The sequence below is a fragment of the Chroicocephalus ridibundus genome, chromosome 2, assembly GCF_963924245.1.
Source record: "Chroicocephalus ridibundus chromosome 2, bChrRid1.1, whole genome shotgun sequence".
Taxonomy (NCBI): Eukaryota; Metazoa; Chordata; class Aves; order Charadriiformes; family Laridae; genus Chroicocephalus; species Chroicocephalus ridibundus.
Genome location: NC_086285.1, coordinates 167,700,210 through 167,719,583, shown reverse-complemented (window position 1 = coordinate 167,719,583; position 19,374 = coordinate 167,700,210). Strand labels below are relative to the sequence as shown.

Genomic DNA, 19,374 nt, shown 5'->3' with positions numbered 1-19,374 from the left:
GCTCTCCCCTTGTCTATTGATGTTGTGACCTTCTCATAGAAGGGCACCAGGTTTGTCAGGCAGGATTTGACCTTGGTGAAGCCGTGTTCATTGTACCCAGTCACCTCTTTGTTATTCTTCTGCCTCCGTAGTGCCTCCAGGAGGATCTGCTCCATAATCTTACCAGGCACGGAGGTGAGATTGACTGGCTTATACTTCCTGGGTTCCTCCTCCTTTCCCTTTTTGAAAATGGGGATTATGTTTCCCCTTTTCCAGTCAGTGGGGACTTCACCAGACTGCCTTGACTTTTGGAATATAATAGAGAGTGGTTTAGCAACCTCATCCGCCAGCTCCTTCAGTATGCATGGGTGTATCCCATAGGGTCCCATGGACTTGTTCACTTTCAGGTTCAACAGATCTTCACTTACAATGGGCAGTTCTTTCCAACCCCTGCCATTGTCTTCTGTGACTCCGGGAGTGTGGCTGGAACCCTTGCAAGTGAAGACTGAGGAAAAGAAGTCATTGAGAACCTCGTCCTTCTCCATATCACTTGTCGCTAGCTGCCATGTTTTCTTTCTGAGGGGGCCCACACCCTGCCTAGTCTTCTTCTTACCATTAATATGCCTATAGAAATTTTTGCTCTTTCCCTTGATCTCTTTGGCTAGATTTAATTCCAACTGAGCTTTAGCTTTTCTCACCAGGTCTCTTGCTGTTCAGACAGCTTCCTTATATTCCTCCCATTCCAGCTGTCCTTTCTTCCACTCCTTATAAATTTTCTTTTTGTGTGACAGTGTGTCCAGGAGTTCCTTGTTCATCCAGGCAGGTCTCCTAGCATTCTTTCCTGCCTTTCTCTTTGTTGGTATAGTTTGCTCCTGGACATGGAGAAGGTGATCCTTGAATACTGACCAGCTGTCCTGGGCCCGCCTTCCCTCTAGAGCTTTGTCCCACGGCACTTTGGCCAGCAGAATGAGTGTCACAGTTTGCAAGCAGAGTTGTGTGTATGCATACGCAGGGAAGCAGTTCTGTACACTTGTAAAATCCAGGAAGCTCTTTTGAAAACTTGTTTTTAAAACAAGTCTAGATGATGTACTTCAATCAGAGAAGAATACCCATGGTCATAGAACAAGAAGAGATTATCTTTCACTTAATGACTATGTAAATATGACTCATGTCCTTCAGGGCAAGGCTGTGTCATTAGTCAATAGTTGTGCACTTGGAAATCTCTGCTCCTGATGGCAACTTCACCTTCCCCTTTACAAACAAGCCAACAGGTACAGCACAGCTGCTGTTCTGTAGTCCTCTGAAGAGGAAGAATCAAGACTATTGCTGACTTTGAAAACATATCCAGCTGTAAGCAACAACAACTGGTGTATAATGAAAGGAGTTTTGAGGGTAAAGCAGAAAACAAGGAGTTGCCCCCCAGTATGGATCCAGATCTGGAATTATAACACAGATGAGGTTGGAAGGGAGCTCTAGGGTCTGTAGTCCACAACCCCCTGGGAAAAGCAGGGCTGGTGTGGGGTCCAATCCAGCTAATCTCTCCACTAGCTGCTGTTACTTTGCACATGAGCAGAGCCCACATGAGCACAGATCCGTCCTCTCCTTCCTCAGCCCCAAGGCAGAAGCATGAGCCATAGTATTACTTTGTACAAACACCTCAGAAACGTGTAGATTGAAGTCCTGATCCAAAGCTCACGGTAAATTATAAAGGTTGACAGACTTTCCCCAGGCTACAGTAGGATGAGGGTGGGATGGGAACTGAGACATCCTTCATAGTTGCCCTGAACCATCAGCTCTCCCTTATTCACCAATGAACAACATTTCTTCTTGCAAACAGAACTGTTTCTGTTTGTTGGGACATGTTTGCAACCTGCTTCTGATTTTCTTTGGAGTAATTAGTCATTTAGAAGTGGTCACAAACCACATAGAGCCTTTGTTTCTTATTTTTGCAAAGGGCTTTGGTTGAGTGTCACATGGAAGGATGCACAGGCTTGCAACATGGCTTCTCTGACTATAAAATGGGAAGAATATTTATCACCTAGCTTTGATGCTGAAGTCCTTGTGTCTAAATTCAGACACTGAGCTCCTCAGAGGGAAAGCAGCTATAGAGCTTCAAAGCCTTGTTTCTGTGCTCTTATTTGATTCATATCCAGGGAGTGCAGGACACTTTACAGATGCAAAGCTACTAGTTTTCCTGAGAGAAGGATCTTACAGAAAGCCTGAAGCTAGGTTGGAAACGTTGCAGTCTTCATCTCCCAAAATGAAGGTCTGGATGCCCAGCGCATCCTTGTCCTAGTTATCAGCCTGAATTAGAATATGCAGCTATTTATAATGGAAACCTACATCTCAGTTCCAAAAATAGAGTGGAATAAAACCTCGTGAGGAATTAAAAAAAACATTAGAAGTAACAGCGCTGCATTTTGAGAGCTCAGGTATGTTGTGGACCTGGTTTGCTTTAAAAGCTGTTTACTTCAGTGGTGACAAGCTCTACTAGCTGTGTCTTTCCAGACCTATACTCATAGCAGGATTTGGCCCAGGACTTGGGCAGATACTGAGTTCTAAGGAGAGAAGTGATTCTATGAAATAAGGAACCAAAAAGTTTGGCCCTATGTCTCTTTCTGTGATCAGGAAAAAGATGATCTGACTCTGTGCTGGACTTGCTGGGGCTGCAGAGAGGGTTAGTGTAGGTCACGCAGCAACCTGCTGCCACCCATCCCCGTGACATGGTCAGTGTCTTGGGACTTGGGTGCACCCAGGTCACAGCAGAGACATTTACTGGGGCTCTTTCTACCTAAATGCTGTGTCTGGGAGGACGTGAAGGGTCTGGAGAATAAGTCTTATGAGGAACAACTGAGGGACCTGGGGTTGTTTAGCCAGGGGAGACCTTTTTGCTTCTACAACTACCTGAAAGGGGGTTGTAGTGAGGGGGGTCGGTCTCTTCTCCCAAGTAACAAGTGATAGGACAAGAGGAAATGGCCTCAAGTTGCACCAGGGGAGGTTTAGTCTGGATATTAGGAAAACTGTCTTCACCAAAAGGGCTGTCAAGCATTTTTGCTTGGTTTGTTTGTTTGCATGGTTCTTGTAAGAGTTAGGTTGATGGTTGGACTAGATGATCTCAAAGGTCCCTTCCAACCTAGGCAATTCTGTGATTCTGTAACATGTCAGTCCTTCCCAAAAACAAAGCATGAGGACCTTGGAGACAATCAGCTGCTGACTTCTGGGGGGGTGTAGATAGTGCTTGACATCTAGCTGCTGCCTGACTATAAATAAAGCATCTCCTAAAAGCCTCATTAATCTTACACATACCTACTCCTCCTTAATGAATGTTGTCACGTGTTATTTCAAGGTTTGCGTGATTACAGGATATCATAAAACCCATTAACTCTCCCTTTGCCTCCCGGGCTCTCAAGATCATGCCAAAGTAAACAAGTGAGATTATTGAGCAACTAAGGAGAAACAATAACACAGGAACATCCATCCACCCACGCGTAGAGTCCCACAAGCACGTGCTCCCACTGTCCTGGCATTTCCAAAACACAGCCAGTCCCACAGCTCCCAGCCCAAATGCTGCTGGCATCATGGTTCAGAGGCTGGGGGACAGCTGTGCCCTCTGTGGGATGGATCCCACCACCCTGGCTCAGGTCCCTGTGACTTCTCAGCTTGAAAAAAGCATCTTTGCCCTCCCCCTGAGTACTGCAGGGTATGGGACCCAGCTCCCTGCTGGTGGGGTGGAGGATGGTTGAGCTCCACAGGTTGGTGGGCTTCATGGAAAGGAAAGGAAAGTCCACCACTAAACCATGTCTCTCAGCAATACATCTACCCCTCTTTTAAGTACCTCCAGGGATGGTGACTCAACCACTTCCCTGGGCAGCCTGTTCCAATGCTTGACAACCCTTTTGGTGAAGACAGTTTTCCTAATATCCATCTTAAACCTCCCCTGGCACAACTGGAGGCCATTTCCTCTTGTCCCATCTCTTATAACTTGGGAGAAGAGACCGACCCCCACCTCTCTACAACCTCCTTTCAGGTAGTTATAGAGAGCGAGAAGGTCTCCCCTCAGCCTCCTTTTCTCCAGGCTAAGCAACCCCAGTTCCCTCAGCCACTCCTCCTAGACTGATTTCCTATTAATGAGGAACCCCAACCGGCCCTTTACATTTTTGCACAGAGCCAGCACAGCAAATGTGGGCTTGTAGAAAACCCTTCTATGATTTGAGGACATCATTAGATAAAAAGGCCACTTTCTAGTTGCATTGCTCAAAGGCAAAGATAAACTTGATCCTTTTCCCAAGCTGGCCACGGCTGGTGGCCTGTAGCTCTTCATTTATCCTTTCTTTTCTCTGGGTAGAAGTCAGATGTCTTGCTATTAACTCTCCCTTCCTCACTAGGATGTCTTTCCTCCTCTGCTTCAAGTGTGACAGTCTTACTATCTCCTGGGTGTTTGTTTCTTTTTCAGATTTGGATGTCATCTCCAAACACAGTGACAGCTGTTTTTACACTACAAACACCTCTTCCTTCCCCTGTGTCCTCTCTCCCCAGAGCCAGGAGATGGGAAGCAGCCAGGAAAGATTAAAAAAAAATTATGGCTTCTTTTTAGCACAGCTTTACAAAGACATGGCTCATCTTATCATGGATTTGTGTGTGTGCAGGTAACAACATACAGCTGCTGGTTTGAATTCGTTGCACGGCAAGAGTTTGTGAAGTCCCTCTGAGTTTCAGGAAAACAAATACTCAGGTGGAAGATACTCTACTGAAGCCTTCACTGGGACTGAAGACAGCTCAGCCCTTTTTGAGGCTTCAGAGGATCCATGTCAAAGAACTACATCAAAGCATATTGTTAATGAGTATTTGCCGTTCTGCCACTCTCAGCACATGGTGAGGGTGTCCTGATGCCACTGGGAACCCAGAGCCCACTCCCTGCTGTGGGTCGGTGCTCCTTGCTGGGAGTGGTGGCACATCCCTCTGTAAGCATCTCCCATCACTGCTGCCTCACAGTCACCCTCTGAAATCCTGCTGCTGCCTGGGGGAGAGTTTCGGCTGGCAAAGTGCCACCCGCCCCCAGATTTTCATGTAGGCAAGTGGAAAAACGTTGTGCCATAGCCTGTGTTTTGTGCATCATCTGGGAAACCAGCCGAGCAGCAAAGGTGAGTGCATTGCACCAACACTCAGAGAAGGTGCCAAGCTTCTCCCAAGCATCAGGGAGCTCCTCACCCTGCTCCTCACAAGTCCAAAGGTACTGCAGAAACAAACGCACCAACATGAGCACCTTGACATCACTCCATCTCCTTTTTCAGGCAGTCTTTTGTATCTCATTCCCATATTATTGAGAAAAGGCGATTTCTTTTGCAAGGAGATGAAGGGATGTTCATGCACACAGCTGACAACAGAGCAGGAGTGAGCTTTATTGCTCCAAACACTGGTGAGTCCAGGGCAAGGTTGTATGTTAAAACAAGAGTCAGACAGTTCTGGTGTGCCATCACTGATGTGACTGAGGGCATATCAAATTGCCCTTGCGATGGGGAGGAAAAGCATGGAAACATAAAAAATGTATCCACATCTTGTATTCAGATACCTGCAGGCCAAAGGGAGCATGTAGTATTTTTGTTCAGGTGTCTGGGTTAGATTTTTGTGACTCTGACCCAAGGATTTCATATGCTATGGCCTCTGGTTGCCTTTAACATTGTGGATCGGTATGGATTTCAGCAACATGCCCATGAGGGACTAGTGCAAAATCAGTTCATCCCAAGGAACAGTGTCCTTACCCACATTTACTAAGTGTATTCACAAGCTTAAATCGCAGCTTGCACCAAAGATGTGTTGCAGGACCGTGCCTGGAGCTACTAACGTGTGGCAATTCCTGTCTGTTTAATAGGGGCTGACTGGGGAAAGGGGATCAGGATCCAGCCCAGCCTCAGATAGGACACAGAATGATTAATTGACATACTCTGCGGTTTTTAAAACCTCATGGCTTTTTAAAACCTCTACAAACTGTAGATTGTAATCCCACGGAATGGGGAGGAAGACATTTTGGGAAGGCAGTTAATGCATGCGCAGGCCATCTGCCCCATCCTTTTACAATACTCTGAGCATCCCTCAGTATCCTAAGTGCATCCCTGCCCATCCCAAGTGATCCTAAACTACTTTGCTAAATTGAGATACAACCATCATGCTGTGCTTGCCTCCCCGCCCCCTCAACATATCTGCTTCAAATACCACAAAGTTTCCTTTTGCCTCATTTTTAGGAAATTTGCCTTGTTCTCAGTCCTGGGGCCTTACTGAATAACGAGGATTCAGATTTATGTTCCCCTGGAATTAGGGATGCGAGAGTCATGCAGGAGAGCAATGAAGGTAACCGAGAGAGGATGTGCCGGCGTGTCAGAGGCAGCAGTTCCAAGTCACCCACAGCCTAATACAGAAAAATAGATCTATTTTAAGAAGAAAAAAAAAAATAGTGTGCATGATAGGTTTTAGATGAGAAATAATTTGGGAGTGATATTGAAAATGATATCACTCCTGCTGCACTTCAGTCCTGCCAAGCGTATTCTATAATTAATAACTACTTCAGATGAAGTGACTTCCTTTTGAATGTGCAGTATTAAACATTTAAATCCCTATCTGTAAATATAAGGCTGTGGCAGATATATCCATAAGCCTTGCAGCTACATGCTAATATATATTTATATTCTAGATAGGTATTTTTAGCAAGAACTACAAGTTCTTTCTGTATTTGATTACATCAGAGCTCTATTTTACATAAATGTCTGGACTACAAAAATATCCCCTTCTTTTTCCTTCTCTTGGAGTTTTGCAATAATTTCTACCCTAGTCTCCTCTGTTTTTCTTTCATGCCCACCTGGATTAATGCAACTTTCAAGAGGACTGGGTTTTTTTTTCCCCCCCTTCTCCCCCCCAAAGAAGACAGAATACATACAATTCAAAGAAATCAAGCAGAAAAAAACATCTTCTGGTGTTTCCCACCTTGCATCTGGAGCCAGCCTGCAATCAGGGCATGCCAAGATAACTACCACCACTCATGGCTACACATGATGTGACCAGTCTCCTGCTGTGGAAAGCAACTGCAAATGATCCCTGCTGCAAACCCTGGTCCTTTAAGTATTAATCATGCTGTTTGTGTAGCTTTGCTCTCCCACAACACCAGTGATGCTTTTGCTGGAATCTTTCCCACGTCAAAGCAGCATGAATGAGACTGGGTCCTGATCCAGCCCAAGCCGCCAAGGCTGGTTGTACGCTGTGTTTCCAGAGGAAAAACTATCCTTTGAAATGTCTGTTCCACCTTAAAGACTCGTGGAGCCCACGAGGAAAGCCCACGCAAGGCAGACATATCACCCTGATGGTTGGCTGGAGGTGGGACTCAACAAGGTATACCAGTTTGAATATCCTTACCAGTGTGGGTCTGTGAACACCTCCCTGAAAGTTTAGTCTCTGCTGTGGTTAACTCTTTAATTCCTAGATCGATTTGCAACTGGAATTGGGTGATGAAGGTCAGGGCTGCACAGTAGGGCTGCCCCACATTTGCAGAAGGGAAAGAAAAGGCAACTTCTTGGCCAAATAAAGCATGAAGCACCGAGGAGCACCCTCAAGTCTGGAGATAAAGTCTCTGGTTGTGTGCAGGATGACTGCTGGGAAGAACAAGCCCCCAGAGGGGCAGGTAAAATCCTTCAACACAGCAACAGCAATGTTGGATGCCGCCTGCTGCAAAGCCTCATCTTGCAGGGCCGAGAGGCTGCAAATCTTTTTATGGCCCTTTGGAGACACATCTCTCTCTGTTCTATTTTATTCAGCCTATATTTAAATTCTCCCTCTGTATGTCCACTCGACACAGTGATGCAAAAGTCTGCCAACTCCTTTGAATCCCTTGTCAGTGTCCTGCATTTGCTGGGGCAGTGCTGCTTGCTGCGTTTAACTCCCAGGGACCAAATAGCTAGAACAAATAAAAGCAATAACCAAAGCAGCAACACATCCAACTTTGCAAGGGCTCCCAGTGGTGGCTGTTTAGCTTGTGGTTTCTGGCTAACTCAGTGTGAACAGATGAGTATTAATGCAAAAGGACATTTTGTACCCCTGACACTCTGTGTGAAGGGCTTTTCACCTCTCCTAATCTAGGAACTTATTACAAGTGCTTTGAAACTAAAAGCTGCCTTTGTCTCTGTTTTGGCTACAGTAGAATCTCGCTGCTCTGGCAATGAAGCCACATTAACAGGCAAGTCCATGGTGACAGGAGACCTGCAACATAGACCTGATAGAAGATGCTCACAGCCAGCACCAGTGACACTAGGAGGGCTGGAGTCCACACCCGCAGAAGCTTTGCAGCAAAGAGGGGACCACAAATAGTTGCTCCCAGCCATCTGCTTGCCTTGCTATGCTGAGCTCAGTCACTTTCTCTTTGCCTGCTGCAAGAGAAGCTGCACAAAGAAAACACCCCGTTCTCCCTCGGTATCCCCAGATCAGCCTCCTGTAATCACCTGATGGTACTTTACCCTTCTGCCACCCTTCTCCCCTTCTTCCAGTGAGGATGGCCTTAAACCTAGGTCTTGCAAGGGGTATTTTTGCACTTTCTTGCTTGTCCCCTTCTGTAGCTTTTCCCTGCTCTGGCTCAGGGCAGTTTGGGAGCTGCAGAACCAGTCAGAGATGTGTCCTCCCTGCAGCCTGTGCTGCCCCATGCTTCCTTCCAAGGATGAGCGCAGAAGAAACATGCTGCAAGCTGAAAACTGGAAGATCCAACTTTATTCTCTTGATTCTTGCCCAGAAGGGAACCCTCACCCACCCAGTCCCTCTGTATCCAGACCCTGCCCCATCTGCATGTGCAATAGATGGAGGAAAGTTCAGCTCACATTAACGCAGCACAGGACGCTGCAGCCAGCGTGGAAAGGCCACTGGGGACAGTGACTTACTCCAAGACCTTGAAGCCAGGATGGAAAAGGGGATGTGACCTACAGATGGCAGTGATGGTGGTATGCTTCTGGTCTGACTCATCAGACTGTTTTTGGAGCAGGGAAACACAGAACAGATCAGTAGGAAGCAGAAGCTGGTGCTCTGTGTCTGCAAGGGTGGCTGTAATAGCAGTATTTTTGTAACTCCCAATCATTATCCTCTCAATGGCATTTTTCCCCCCTGTAGACCTCAGCATTGCAATGGTGTCTCAGGGAAGCTGTGGATGTTTTAGTGAAGCACGGGGCATTTCAACTCCAGAAAAAAAAGGGTCTCATCAACCTCCTGAGCCCCAGGCTTATATGGAACCCTCTGCCAAGGAATGCAATGCCTTGTAAAAATTTTCTTGCAAATGGTACTGAACAGACCTTGAGAAACAATTATCTCTGTGCAATGAAGAAAAAAGACTCCTTCTGCTTATTCCTTTAGTTTCCTGGCTGGTGTCTTATGGAAACAGAGTAAAAATGGAATTTGCCACAGAGGAGGTTGCAGGGATGGTATGAACACACAAGGATGGTACATGGGATGTACACATGCTCCACTCTGCCCATGCTCTTGCAGGTTGCCTCCTGCTCCCCTGGACGCGCCCTAGCAATAAGAACAGAGTAAATGGACAAGTTTCTTGGCTTTCCCCGACCCGAGAGGGCTGAGAGCTGGGCATGCCTGGCTCCTTTATACCTCCTTTCATCCATCTGGTTTTACAGAAGATAGGGCATAAAAATCAATCTTACAGCTGCTCCAAGGGAAAGCACAGCAAATCCCCCTGGGATTTAACCGGCATGTGTGAAGCCATTGGCTTTTCCCAGAGTTGAGGGTCTGGGATAGTCATTACTTTTCCTCTCCTGCAGTCCCTGCTGTGAAGGGACAATGAAGTGCAGAGTAACAGAAGAAGTTGCTTGAAATGGTCTGTAAAACATCTGGGAAGCGAAATCCAGGAGCTCTGATTGCAACCCAAGTTCAGGCAAAGGGCTCCTGAGGGTTTTGGCTAGTCAAACTCCCAAATTTACTTTTGCAGGTCTAACCTGCCCTGGCCTGTTAGTCCAGGGCATGTTTTGAGCTTTCCAGAAATACATCCCATACATGAAGGCTGAGCCCTTCTGAACTCATTCCATAGCTTATTCTAGACAGAACTAAATGCCAGCTTTCTTCAATTGCTAACCACACTCTGTTGAGCAGGTAGTGAGAGGAGACCAGCATCCATCTGCTGCTTTAACTCAGGAGATGGCACCAAAACTGATGATAAACCAAGCTTCTGATGGAGGTTTGCAGGACTTTTTTGGGGTTGTGCATAGGAATATAGGAGAGGCCCATAGACACAGGTTGTGCGGGAGCTCGAGTCCTGGGAAAAAAGCATAGTCCACATGGAGTGTGTGTACAGCCCCTGCTCTCACTGAGGGTGACCCCAGAGCACCAGCCTTGATGGCACTGCCCACACTCTTCTGCTGAGCAGAGTTGCAACACTTCATCCACTACTGCTCCCCACAGAGGAAAGCTGTAAGGGGAGATGTAGGTCCTGGGGGCCAGAATCAACTGAAAGTGAAGAACATCTGCTTAGCAGCTGGAAACTGGAAATCTAAGGGGTTTAGGTCCAGGTGCCCAAACTTGTGGCTTGAATCCACTTGAATTCACAGCACTGGAGATGGGTGAAGCCACACATCAGCAAAGAAGGTTATTCCCAAGGCATCTAAGAGCTCACAAGGCAGCTTGGCAGAGAGAGGAGTGGGGACGTTTTGGCTGGAGCACAGGCACTTGCACTGTTACAGAGCGTACCGGAGGAGTGTGCCAACGACCATGGCCATCAGACCCAGTGCTGCAGAACTCCTTCCCACCCCGTTGATGGTTCTGGTGTCATCGGTGCAGAGATCAGTGTAGCAGCATGACTTGGGTTTGTTTGCCCCTATTCCATTATAGGAGATGCATTCTTCCTCACAGCTTCTGGTTACGGTGATGTTGCCAAAAAAGGGATAACCTGAAACAGGCAGATTGGAGAAGGGGAGAAGACAGAGAAAGAACTGGTGAAGGAAGGTGCAGACAGCTGACATCGAGAAACACTGACTTTGTGCAATGGAGGGGAATTAAAGTGTTTTTAGGTAAATGAAGGTAAATAAGGTGTCGAGCATCTTTAATCAACAGGTGCCTGTAATCTAGACTGCTCTTTGTAGTAACAGGTATGACCTTTCTCCCTGCTGCTCCTTCTAAATTTATTCTAGCATTGACAAGAGACAAAATCCCTGTGTATTTTGTTCAGGTGAGTTGCTCCTGCGATGGCTCTGCATAGAAGGTAGCAGTGCCAAGAAGCACTGGCGTAACGCTGGCATGGGTGCTGATGAGACAGTTGGTGCTAAGTGAAAAAGTCTACAAACAAGGAGAGAGCCCCTGGGTTTCTGCGATATGTTTGCATGTATCTATTATTTCAGGGTCTGTAAGGGCATAGGGATGGAAAAGGCAAAACAGACTGAGTAAGCGGGATAAGTCCTGTATGCTTCACTATGAAGCTCCGAATCTGATGGATTTCTCTTATTCCCACTCTTAAATTGGATAACTCCACCTGGATTCTTAAATGAAGTTAAAAAGGATAATCCAAGCTGTGACCGGGATGCGGAGACGGAAGCATGTCCAGCAGGTTGAGGGAGGTGATTCTGCCTCTCCACTCCACTCTGGAGTCCTCAGAACAGGAGAGACACGGACCTGTTGGAGCAGGTCCAGAGGAGACCACGGAGATGCTCCAAGGGCTGGAGCCCCTCTGCTGTGAGGACAGGCTGAGAGAGTTGGGGGTGTTCAGCCTAGAGCAGAGAAGGTTCTGGGAAGACCTTATAGCAGCCTTCTAGTACCTAAAGGGGGCCTGCAGGAAAGCTGGGGAGAGACTCTTGATTAGGGAGTGGAGTGATAGGATGAGGGGTAACAGTTATAAACTAAAAGAGGGTAGACTCAGACTAGATGTTAGGAAGAAATTGTTTACACTGAGAGTGGTGAAATATTGGCCCAGGTTGCCCAGACAGGTGGTGGATGCCTCATCTCTGGAAACATTCCAGGTCAGGTTGGACAGGGCTCTGAGCAACCTGGTGTAGTTGAAGGTGTCCCTGCTCATTGCAGGGCGTTGGACTAGATGGCCTTTAGAAGTCCCTTCCCACCCAAACCATTCTATGATTCTATAATTCTATGATTCTAAGTTCATGAGGTAATTTGTCCCAGGGAGGATGCATGTCTCCTCATGAGCACTCACAGCAAGCAAAGAAACTTACCTGTGTCTACGGAATGCAGTGTTGTTGTACACACGGTGGCTTTCGGGGGGCACAGGGTGGCTGTTCTGCACTCAGCAATGTCTGTTGGATCCTTGCACGTGTAACATCGTAAGGACTGGGCTGCAGAGAGCAACAGAATGGGTCTGAGGTGGTCACAGCAGCAAAAGCAGACAGCAAGTCTGCGGCTTCTCTGCTCTGTGGTGGGGACTATGTGATTGTCCGTGCTTCTTCCCCCCTTCACCAAGATACAGTGGCCTCAGAAACAAAGCATAGCTGGAGCCAGTGGCAAAGCTTGGGTATGTCAGGGGGGAAAGACCAAACCCCAACACCAAAGGACAAGGATGGTGCTGCGGGAGTTGAGCGTGGTCATTACCTTGGGGGCTCAGCATCCTAAAAAAAGCAGGGATCTAGAGAGACCTATTGCTTGGGCAGCTTTGATAGGATCTTTGCACCCTCTGTAAGAGATGCTATGGCAGAGAGCAAAATAGCTTCTTTTGTTGAGAGCAGCATTCACCAGCACCGAAAGACTGGCACTTCCCCCATTCCTCCACCCACAACGACAGCTCCTTCATACTTGTTTAGAGGGATTTGTGCAGAACTTAGTAACTGAGAGCAGAATTTAAATTTCAGAGCTGTACCAGAGACCCTAAGGGCTGAATGTGGCCTAAAAAACACTTTCATCAGGGGCTACTGCTGCTTTTGAAAAGAAATGGTGCCACAAAGCCCTTGCTGGCTGCCTGCGGACACAGGGACACTTTTACATATGCAAGCATTGATCACAGCAGTTGCTCAAAAGTATCGGTACAAGACCTGTCCATCCGCAGCCAGCAGATACAGAGTGTGCATATTTTTCGGAGTTGTGCTGGTGTGACTTGATGACAGAAACCAGCCTGGTTTGATATTTTCTATTCTACGTGTCTTCCACACACACACGGCAGCTGAAGAACCACCCAAATGTGTCCACTGCCATCTATTGGTAAAATTGCAGAGAGATGATGTTTTCTAGTTATAGTTCTGCAGCATCTGCTGTTAGAGAGAAACTTCTGGGACTTTGTGATAAGAATAAACATTTTTGAAGGCAGTTGTTTGAACGTCTGACTCTGGAATGAATTTTCAGGGCATCTACTTCTCTTAGAACCACCTTTGGAAAACTCAGCTGTACGATAAAGCCTACACAATGCAAAAGCTTTCTTTGTTCTCTTTGCAGAGGTAGAAAGGACTTTTTAACATGAGCAGTGGTGGTGTTCTGGTGGCCATATCTTTTGTGTGGTGAACCCGACCCTGTTACCTGAGCTGAGGACCTTTGTAGATCCCTTCCAAATGACCTATGAGAGCTTGTTTTATATTTTAACACCTAGTGCCCACTGAGAGAGAAAACGCAACTTTGTCAATCTGACAAGGATACGGATGTTTGTGAGTGTGTAGGACTGGCTAATGGATGGATGGAGCTGTGCTAGCTTAAAGCATCTGAGAAACTAATCTTCAGCCTTTGGGTTGAGCTGGTTTCTAAACCTCCCCATTTGCATGAGTGAGCAGGGCAGGGCCATGGGCTCTGGGGGAGTTAATTCCAGTTAAGAGCAGGAAGAAAACTCTCAGGCGCTTTGTCTTTCACTGACTCAGGATGCAGCACTCAGAGGATACTGGTTTTATAGAAAAGTTGCAGTGGAAGAGGAAAGCCCAAAAGCATAAAGAGCAGAACAGAAGAGAAGAACTGAACACAGAGGACAATGCTGTGTCCTGATCTAAGGCCAATACTTGACCGTTCATCACTGTCCAACAGTACCGTCTGTCCCTTGATATCAAACCTCTGGAAAGATGAATGGTCACAGACATATTCCTCAGCTGCAAGAGCTGTGCCTAGACCAGCTGCCTCCTACTGTATCATTCCAGAAAATCTATTTCTGTCTCCATCTCAGCTATAAAGCAAAGGGTGGTGATGCCTCTCTGTTTCCATAAAGTGCTCTGAGACCTGTGAGTGGAGACCTGCTCTGTCAGTTCCTCAGCAACCCCATTAAATCCAGGACAGGACTAGACCCAGAGGGAGGGAAAGAAACACATAATACACCACCTGTGAAATATCTTTAAAAAAAGAAAAAATACCAGCAGGTACTGAAATATAAAAAATTGCAGTAGCTGTATAGAAATAACCTGTGGTGGGTTTGACCCATGCTCTTCAGCCAGTAGTTGGGTTTGCTTTAGAGACAGGTGGAAGGAGTGATGAGGATAAGGGGATTAAAAAAGTGATGCAGCCTAAAGACACTCAGAACACTTCCATGCATAAAGAATTGCAAGGTGTATGCCTTTCAGCCTTCTTCCATTTGCAGCCCTTTGAATGATCTCGATGTAGCCATGCCTCCAGATGGAGGTATTTGACCCCTGCCCAAGCTGTCTGTCCTCTGAGATCTTTCAGAGTCCCACAAAAACTGCCTGAGGACCTCTGAGGCTTGTGGGCTCTAGATTAAAATCCACTGAGTTGTTGTCACCCCAAGAATGACTCTGTTCCAGGCCAAGGATGTATTTGCAGTGGATCACAAATAGATGGAGTAAGAATACAGCGATGATGAGACCCTATTACCAGCTTGCTCGAGACCCAGACTCATCAGAGACCAAATCTAAACAGACGCAGGAGAATTTCCTATCTCTGCCTATATCCTAATCTCTAGAAATTATTGGAAACGCGGGAGATAGTGGTTTAATGAACCTTTCTAAAATTCTTGGAGTTATTTCTCAAACCCTCACCTGTATCTATACTGAAGCCTCGCCCCCTGGTTTTCAGAACTTCCAGCAGACAGCTGGGAAGTTTTAGGGATGGCAGGAGCTCAGGATGAAAATACCCCATCCTATCCCCAGGGGGACAAGTTGGCAGTTTAAGAGCTTGCACTGCTCTGTGCCATGTGGCTGTCATTCACACCTTAGTCCTATAAAGCAGTGGTTGGTCCCCTCCATCCTGATTGGGTGACAGGTGAGCACCTATGCATCCAAACGATGTTCATTGCTCTCTGTCAAGCACCATATCTTTCCCCACCAGGAATGCATATCCCCTTTCCCCATTCACCCTCTCCATTAACCTTCTTAAATACATAAGGGCATCATTTCCCCTACCTGGGGATTACCAGGTCTTTCTGCCTTTCCCCTGCCCTCCCAGGCATTTCCCAGGTGGTCCCTGCAGTGTCGGGAACGCGGAGGTCTTACCCAACTCCACGTATGCCAGGCCAAGCAGGAGCCCAATCAGAAATGTCTTCATGCTGACAGCAGATCTGTGAAGCCAGGACAGTAAAAGAGAACTGCTCCCAGACAGCTTTATATGTTTTCCCACCCTCCACCTCCTGTTGATCCTGTGGGCGGATTCCCTCAGGGCGTCAGGGGAGAGCTCAGCTCCAGTCTGGATTGGGATTTGTAGAGGAACAAGTTCCCCAAGGAGGTGACGTCACTGCAACAATAAGACTCTAGCCATACGTATTCTCATCTTCAGGTTTATGTCCTGGAGCTGGTCCCATGGAAAAGGAAAAACACAGCTCGCATTGCAAGGGGTGGCCCCATGCCGGTGCTTGGATGGGGAATGTGACAAGGTATGTTTGTTCCTTCAAGTCTGGCTCTGTGAGCCAAGAGCTAGATTGTGTCAGGCGTGTTGCATTGGGCAACAACAGTCTCGATGCAAGTGGGAGCAGGCTGGGCATCTACACGCATTGGCTCAGCCTCACCGAAGCCTGTTCCATGTTTTCATGCCTACTGTTCTCCAGGCTGGCAGAAGGGAAGCTGGCGTGGCTGGATTTGCTCAAAGCATGTCTCTTTTCCCAAATCCAGTGTAAAAGCAAGTCCGGTGTCTGGTTCCTGAGGGCTTAGTTAGTAACTGAGCCCTGGTGCTAAGCTGCTGGGCATGGGAGCCCCTGAAAGGCCAGCGGAGATGAATGTGGGAGATGGTGCCTCCAAATCTGGGATTTGTGTATGACATTTTGTTTCAGATTTTTGTTGGCAGAGCAGGGCGCTGTGCTTTCTTTTACAAACGTGTCGACTATTTGACAAATTTTATTCTGAATGTGGGAAATAAATCCAACATGGAGAAATGGATCAACTTTCCCACTGCAATACCTTTCTGACAGAAAATTTCACTTTATGCATTTCAAGGCAACCCTTTCACAAAAAAAAATTTTTTTTTTAATCTTATATAATGTTTGTGGAAAGGCTTAAAAAGCTTGCATTTTGGGAGAAATGCTTTGCTCCTCCTTTTTGACTGAGCCAATGGCATTTTATATTTCACAGGAAAAGCTGATAGACCTTTTTGTTGTTTTTGTTGTGATCCAGGGTGGAAAAAAACAGCATTATGCAATTTCCCATAAAAGAGCTGAATATGCCAATGAAGAAAAGTTTGTGAATCACTGTGGAGCACTCAGAGGCTTCAGGGATGGAGACAAGGTGTGTGCAAAAAATGATCTAATGCCTGTTGCTCATTGCGGCAATGCACGTGGCCATCGATACCATTTCCAGGAACCTATCCTTTTTCCCAGTTTGTGATTGGGACTTTTTGGGCAAGTGCTGCTCCCTAAAGGTTTGCAGTAACTCGAGAAGCATTGCTAATGAAAATTTCCACAGTCAGGGATGACACAAAGCCGATCAGGCTGGGGCAGCAGGATCAGTGATGTGCCGTGGGAAAGGGGAGGGAAAGACAGGTACCCTAATGCTCACTTGGCTGTGAGAGTGAAAATAATCTTTATTTTATCTTTCTGTGCTGTCAGAGACCAGGTACATAAAACCAAACAGTCCAAACATACCTCTCTGGGTGTACAGGAAAAACTCCGCTCTGTGAAAGTCACCAGACCTGGTTATATCCAGATCCTTTCTTGTACCAAGGCAGTTCAAGGCATATTTGAGCAATATCTTAATTAGCACCCATGAAACTGAGAAAGATCCAGTGCTTTAAGTATTCAAGGTGGTTATGCCTGAATAAGTAAGCACAGCAGGGTTGACACTCCAGCATTCACAACACTAAAACACCGCTCGGCAGATTGTGTGTATTGTATGTAGCTTGCTGAAATGGAGATGTCAGCACAAGGGTGTTATAGTGGTCTGACTGTATTTAAAAGCATCGTATACCAAGAAATCCTTGGAGTAAATCAGTGTGGTTGAAGGAATAGTGATATAAATAGGAAACTAAATGAGTCTGTCCAGCTTGGTGGAGGCTGTCCATTGCTGTGGTGTCTGGACATGGGATGCATCAACCCGGTAGGATTGTTTGCCTCTGGCCAGTGCAAAGCCACTTAACTAACGGCTTGAAAAGATTTGAGATTTGGCAGTAAGGCAGATCATCAGGAAACCACCAGCACTGGGGTTGTTAAAGCTCCTGCAGACTGGTTGAGTGTGTGGGAGTGCCAGACTTCAAGGAGGGAGAAGTTGGGAGAGTGCCAGTAAAATTGTGGAGGAAAGGGAAGATATACAGGTATTAGCTGATCTAAAGATAACTAGGAGCCTCCAGTGAGATGGAGCCCTGACAACAAAACCAAAACCAAACACAAACAAACACAAATGACGTCAAGTTCTGTGTTGGTGTGAAGAAGGCGGGTTATTAGCAGGGTGATTCTGGAAGTGCTAGCACCCTGGCATGAAGCCCTAGTGGCTTCTCACCTGGAATTTCATTGCCCCTATCAAGAAATAATGGACTCTTGATGGAAAAAAAAAAATACAGATGGAAACTAATGGGAAGAAGACTGGGAGAACAGGATCCACCCCAAAAGATGACTCTGGAAAATACTGGCCCCTTTTAGTTTGACAGAACAGAGGTTGAGTGGAGATATAATTTTTTTTTTCCCCAGGAGCACTGAAAACAGATCTACAGAAACTAAAACTCCTTAAGCTAAAATGTCACACTGGACTAGAGCTGACATAAGACTAGCATGAATTAAATTAGACTGGCAATGAAAGGTAGGATCTTAAACTCTAGGAAAATTTGAGTCCCTTCTAAAAGCAAAGGTAAAGTAGAAATCCCACATGCTTTAAGATGGATCTTGATAAATATGTGAAAGAAGTGGTTTGATATAGCAGTTAGGACAGCCTTAGACAGCTCGTAGGACTCAGGAGGACCTAAATTCCCATCTGTCTGTGTCAATGGTAGAATAAACCCTGAGCAACATTTTGAAGACTGACTGACAGGAGCCGTAAGGGACTCCAGTTGAAATGTTACTTCAGGTCTGAAGATCTGAGAATATAAATGAGGCGTGGTGTGGAGGGAGAAAGGTTTCTGTGCCAAAAACCTCTCTGAATTTTCAGTGGTATCAATCCAAAACCATTATCAGCCTGCCCCTGTGAGACTGGCCTTATAAGGTAATAATCTCTCTCTGCTTATCACATATGCAAGGAAAGGCAGATGATGGAAATTCAGTGTTCACAGGCAAGAAGGCGACATGCTTCATAACTATCTGATCAAACTTCTGTTACAGTTAATTCTTGTTTGAATTAAAAAGAAACCAGATTTTGTAAAGAAGTCCTGTGACAGAGAGTCCACACTAAGGTCTGATGAGCTTTTACAGTGGTCAGTTATCAGCCATATGTAAATTAATCCCTACGTAAAATATTTCTACTCTGATTTATAAAGCTTTTACAGGCAGTGGCTCTCATTAAACCCCTCTACTAAACTTAATTGCTCACTGTTACAGCTTTCTTCTCCTCAAGGGAGACACAGTGTTCTAGGATATCCCTTTGATAAACTTTGATGGTCTCTTTGACTCCTTCCTTGGAAGGCCTGTCCTCCAGAGCTTTAACCCTTCTGGTGGTCCATCTCCAAACTGCCTCTGATTTACCACCTTCTCTCCTGCATTGCCCAACCCAGAACTAGATGTTGCCTTGTAACAACAGCCACTCCAGTCCCAGGTATAAGCAGAATGTATCTTTCTGTCATGAGATGAGCATCAAACAACTGTGTTTGACACTGTGGCCATGGCATTGTAGCCGTGACATCAGTCTACCTGATGTCAATGCCTTTCTTGGGAGCTGCTTCTCAGGATGGAGTCTGCCATTAGGTTTCCAGATATCATGGTGATGGCTGGAGTATAGGAAAACAGAGAGACTACTGATGAACATATTGAGTCAACCTGAGTTCAGCTTCTGTGATTCAGGTGAGGTAGATTTTTTTCTGGGGACCGTTTGGATGACTGTGTCTGTGGGGTCTACCATGTTCATCTGTGACTCAGCAGTGGGAAACTATGCTGTCTGTGGC

The 19,374-nt window shown here is 46.3% G+C and overlaps 1 protein-coding gene across 1 annotated transcript; it reads right to left on the bottom strand.

Moving 5' to 3' along the window:
• Positions 1-10,682: 10,682 nt before the first annotated feature.
• LOC134510831 (secreted Ly-6/uPAR-related protein 1-like) lies at positions 10,683-15,423 on the bottom strand. Its single transcript, XM_063324056.1, has 3 exons — positions 15,360-15,423; positions 12,168-12,287; positions 10,683-10,894 (listed from the first exon to the last, which is right to left on the bottom strand). The coding sequence occupies exons 1-3, from the start codon at positions 15,409-15,411 to the stop codon at positions 10,683-10,685; spliced, it is 384 nt and encodes a 127-aa protein (XP_063180126.1). The 5' UTR covers positions 15,412-15,423.
• Positions 15,424-19,374: the final 3,951 nt, after the last annotated feature.

Coding starts and splice junctions, on each gene's coding strand:
- LOC134510831 (XM_063324056.1), bottom strand. CDS start 15,411: ATGAAGACATTTCTGATTGGGCTCCTGCTTGGCCTGGCATACGTGGAG. Junction 12,288..15,359: donor CCTGGCATACGTGGAGTTGG/GTAAGACCTCCG, acceptor TGCTCTCTGCAG/CCCAGTCCTTACGATGTTAC. Junction 10,895..12,167: donor ACTGCATTCCGTAGACACAG/GTAAGTTTCTTT, acceptor TGCCTGTTTCAG/GTTATCCCTTTTTTGGCAAC.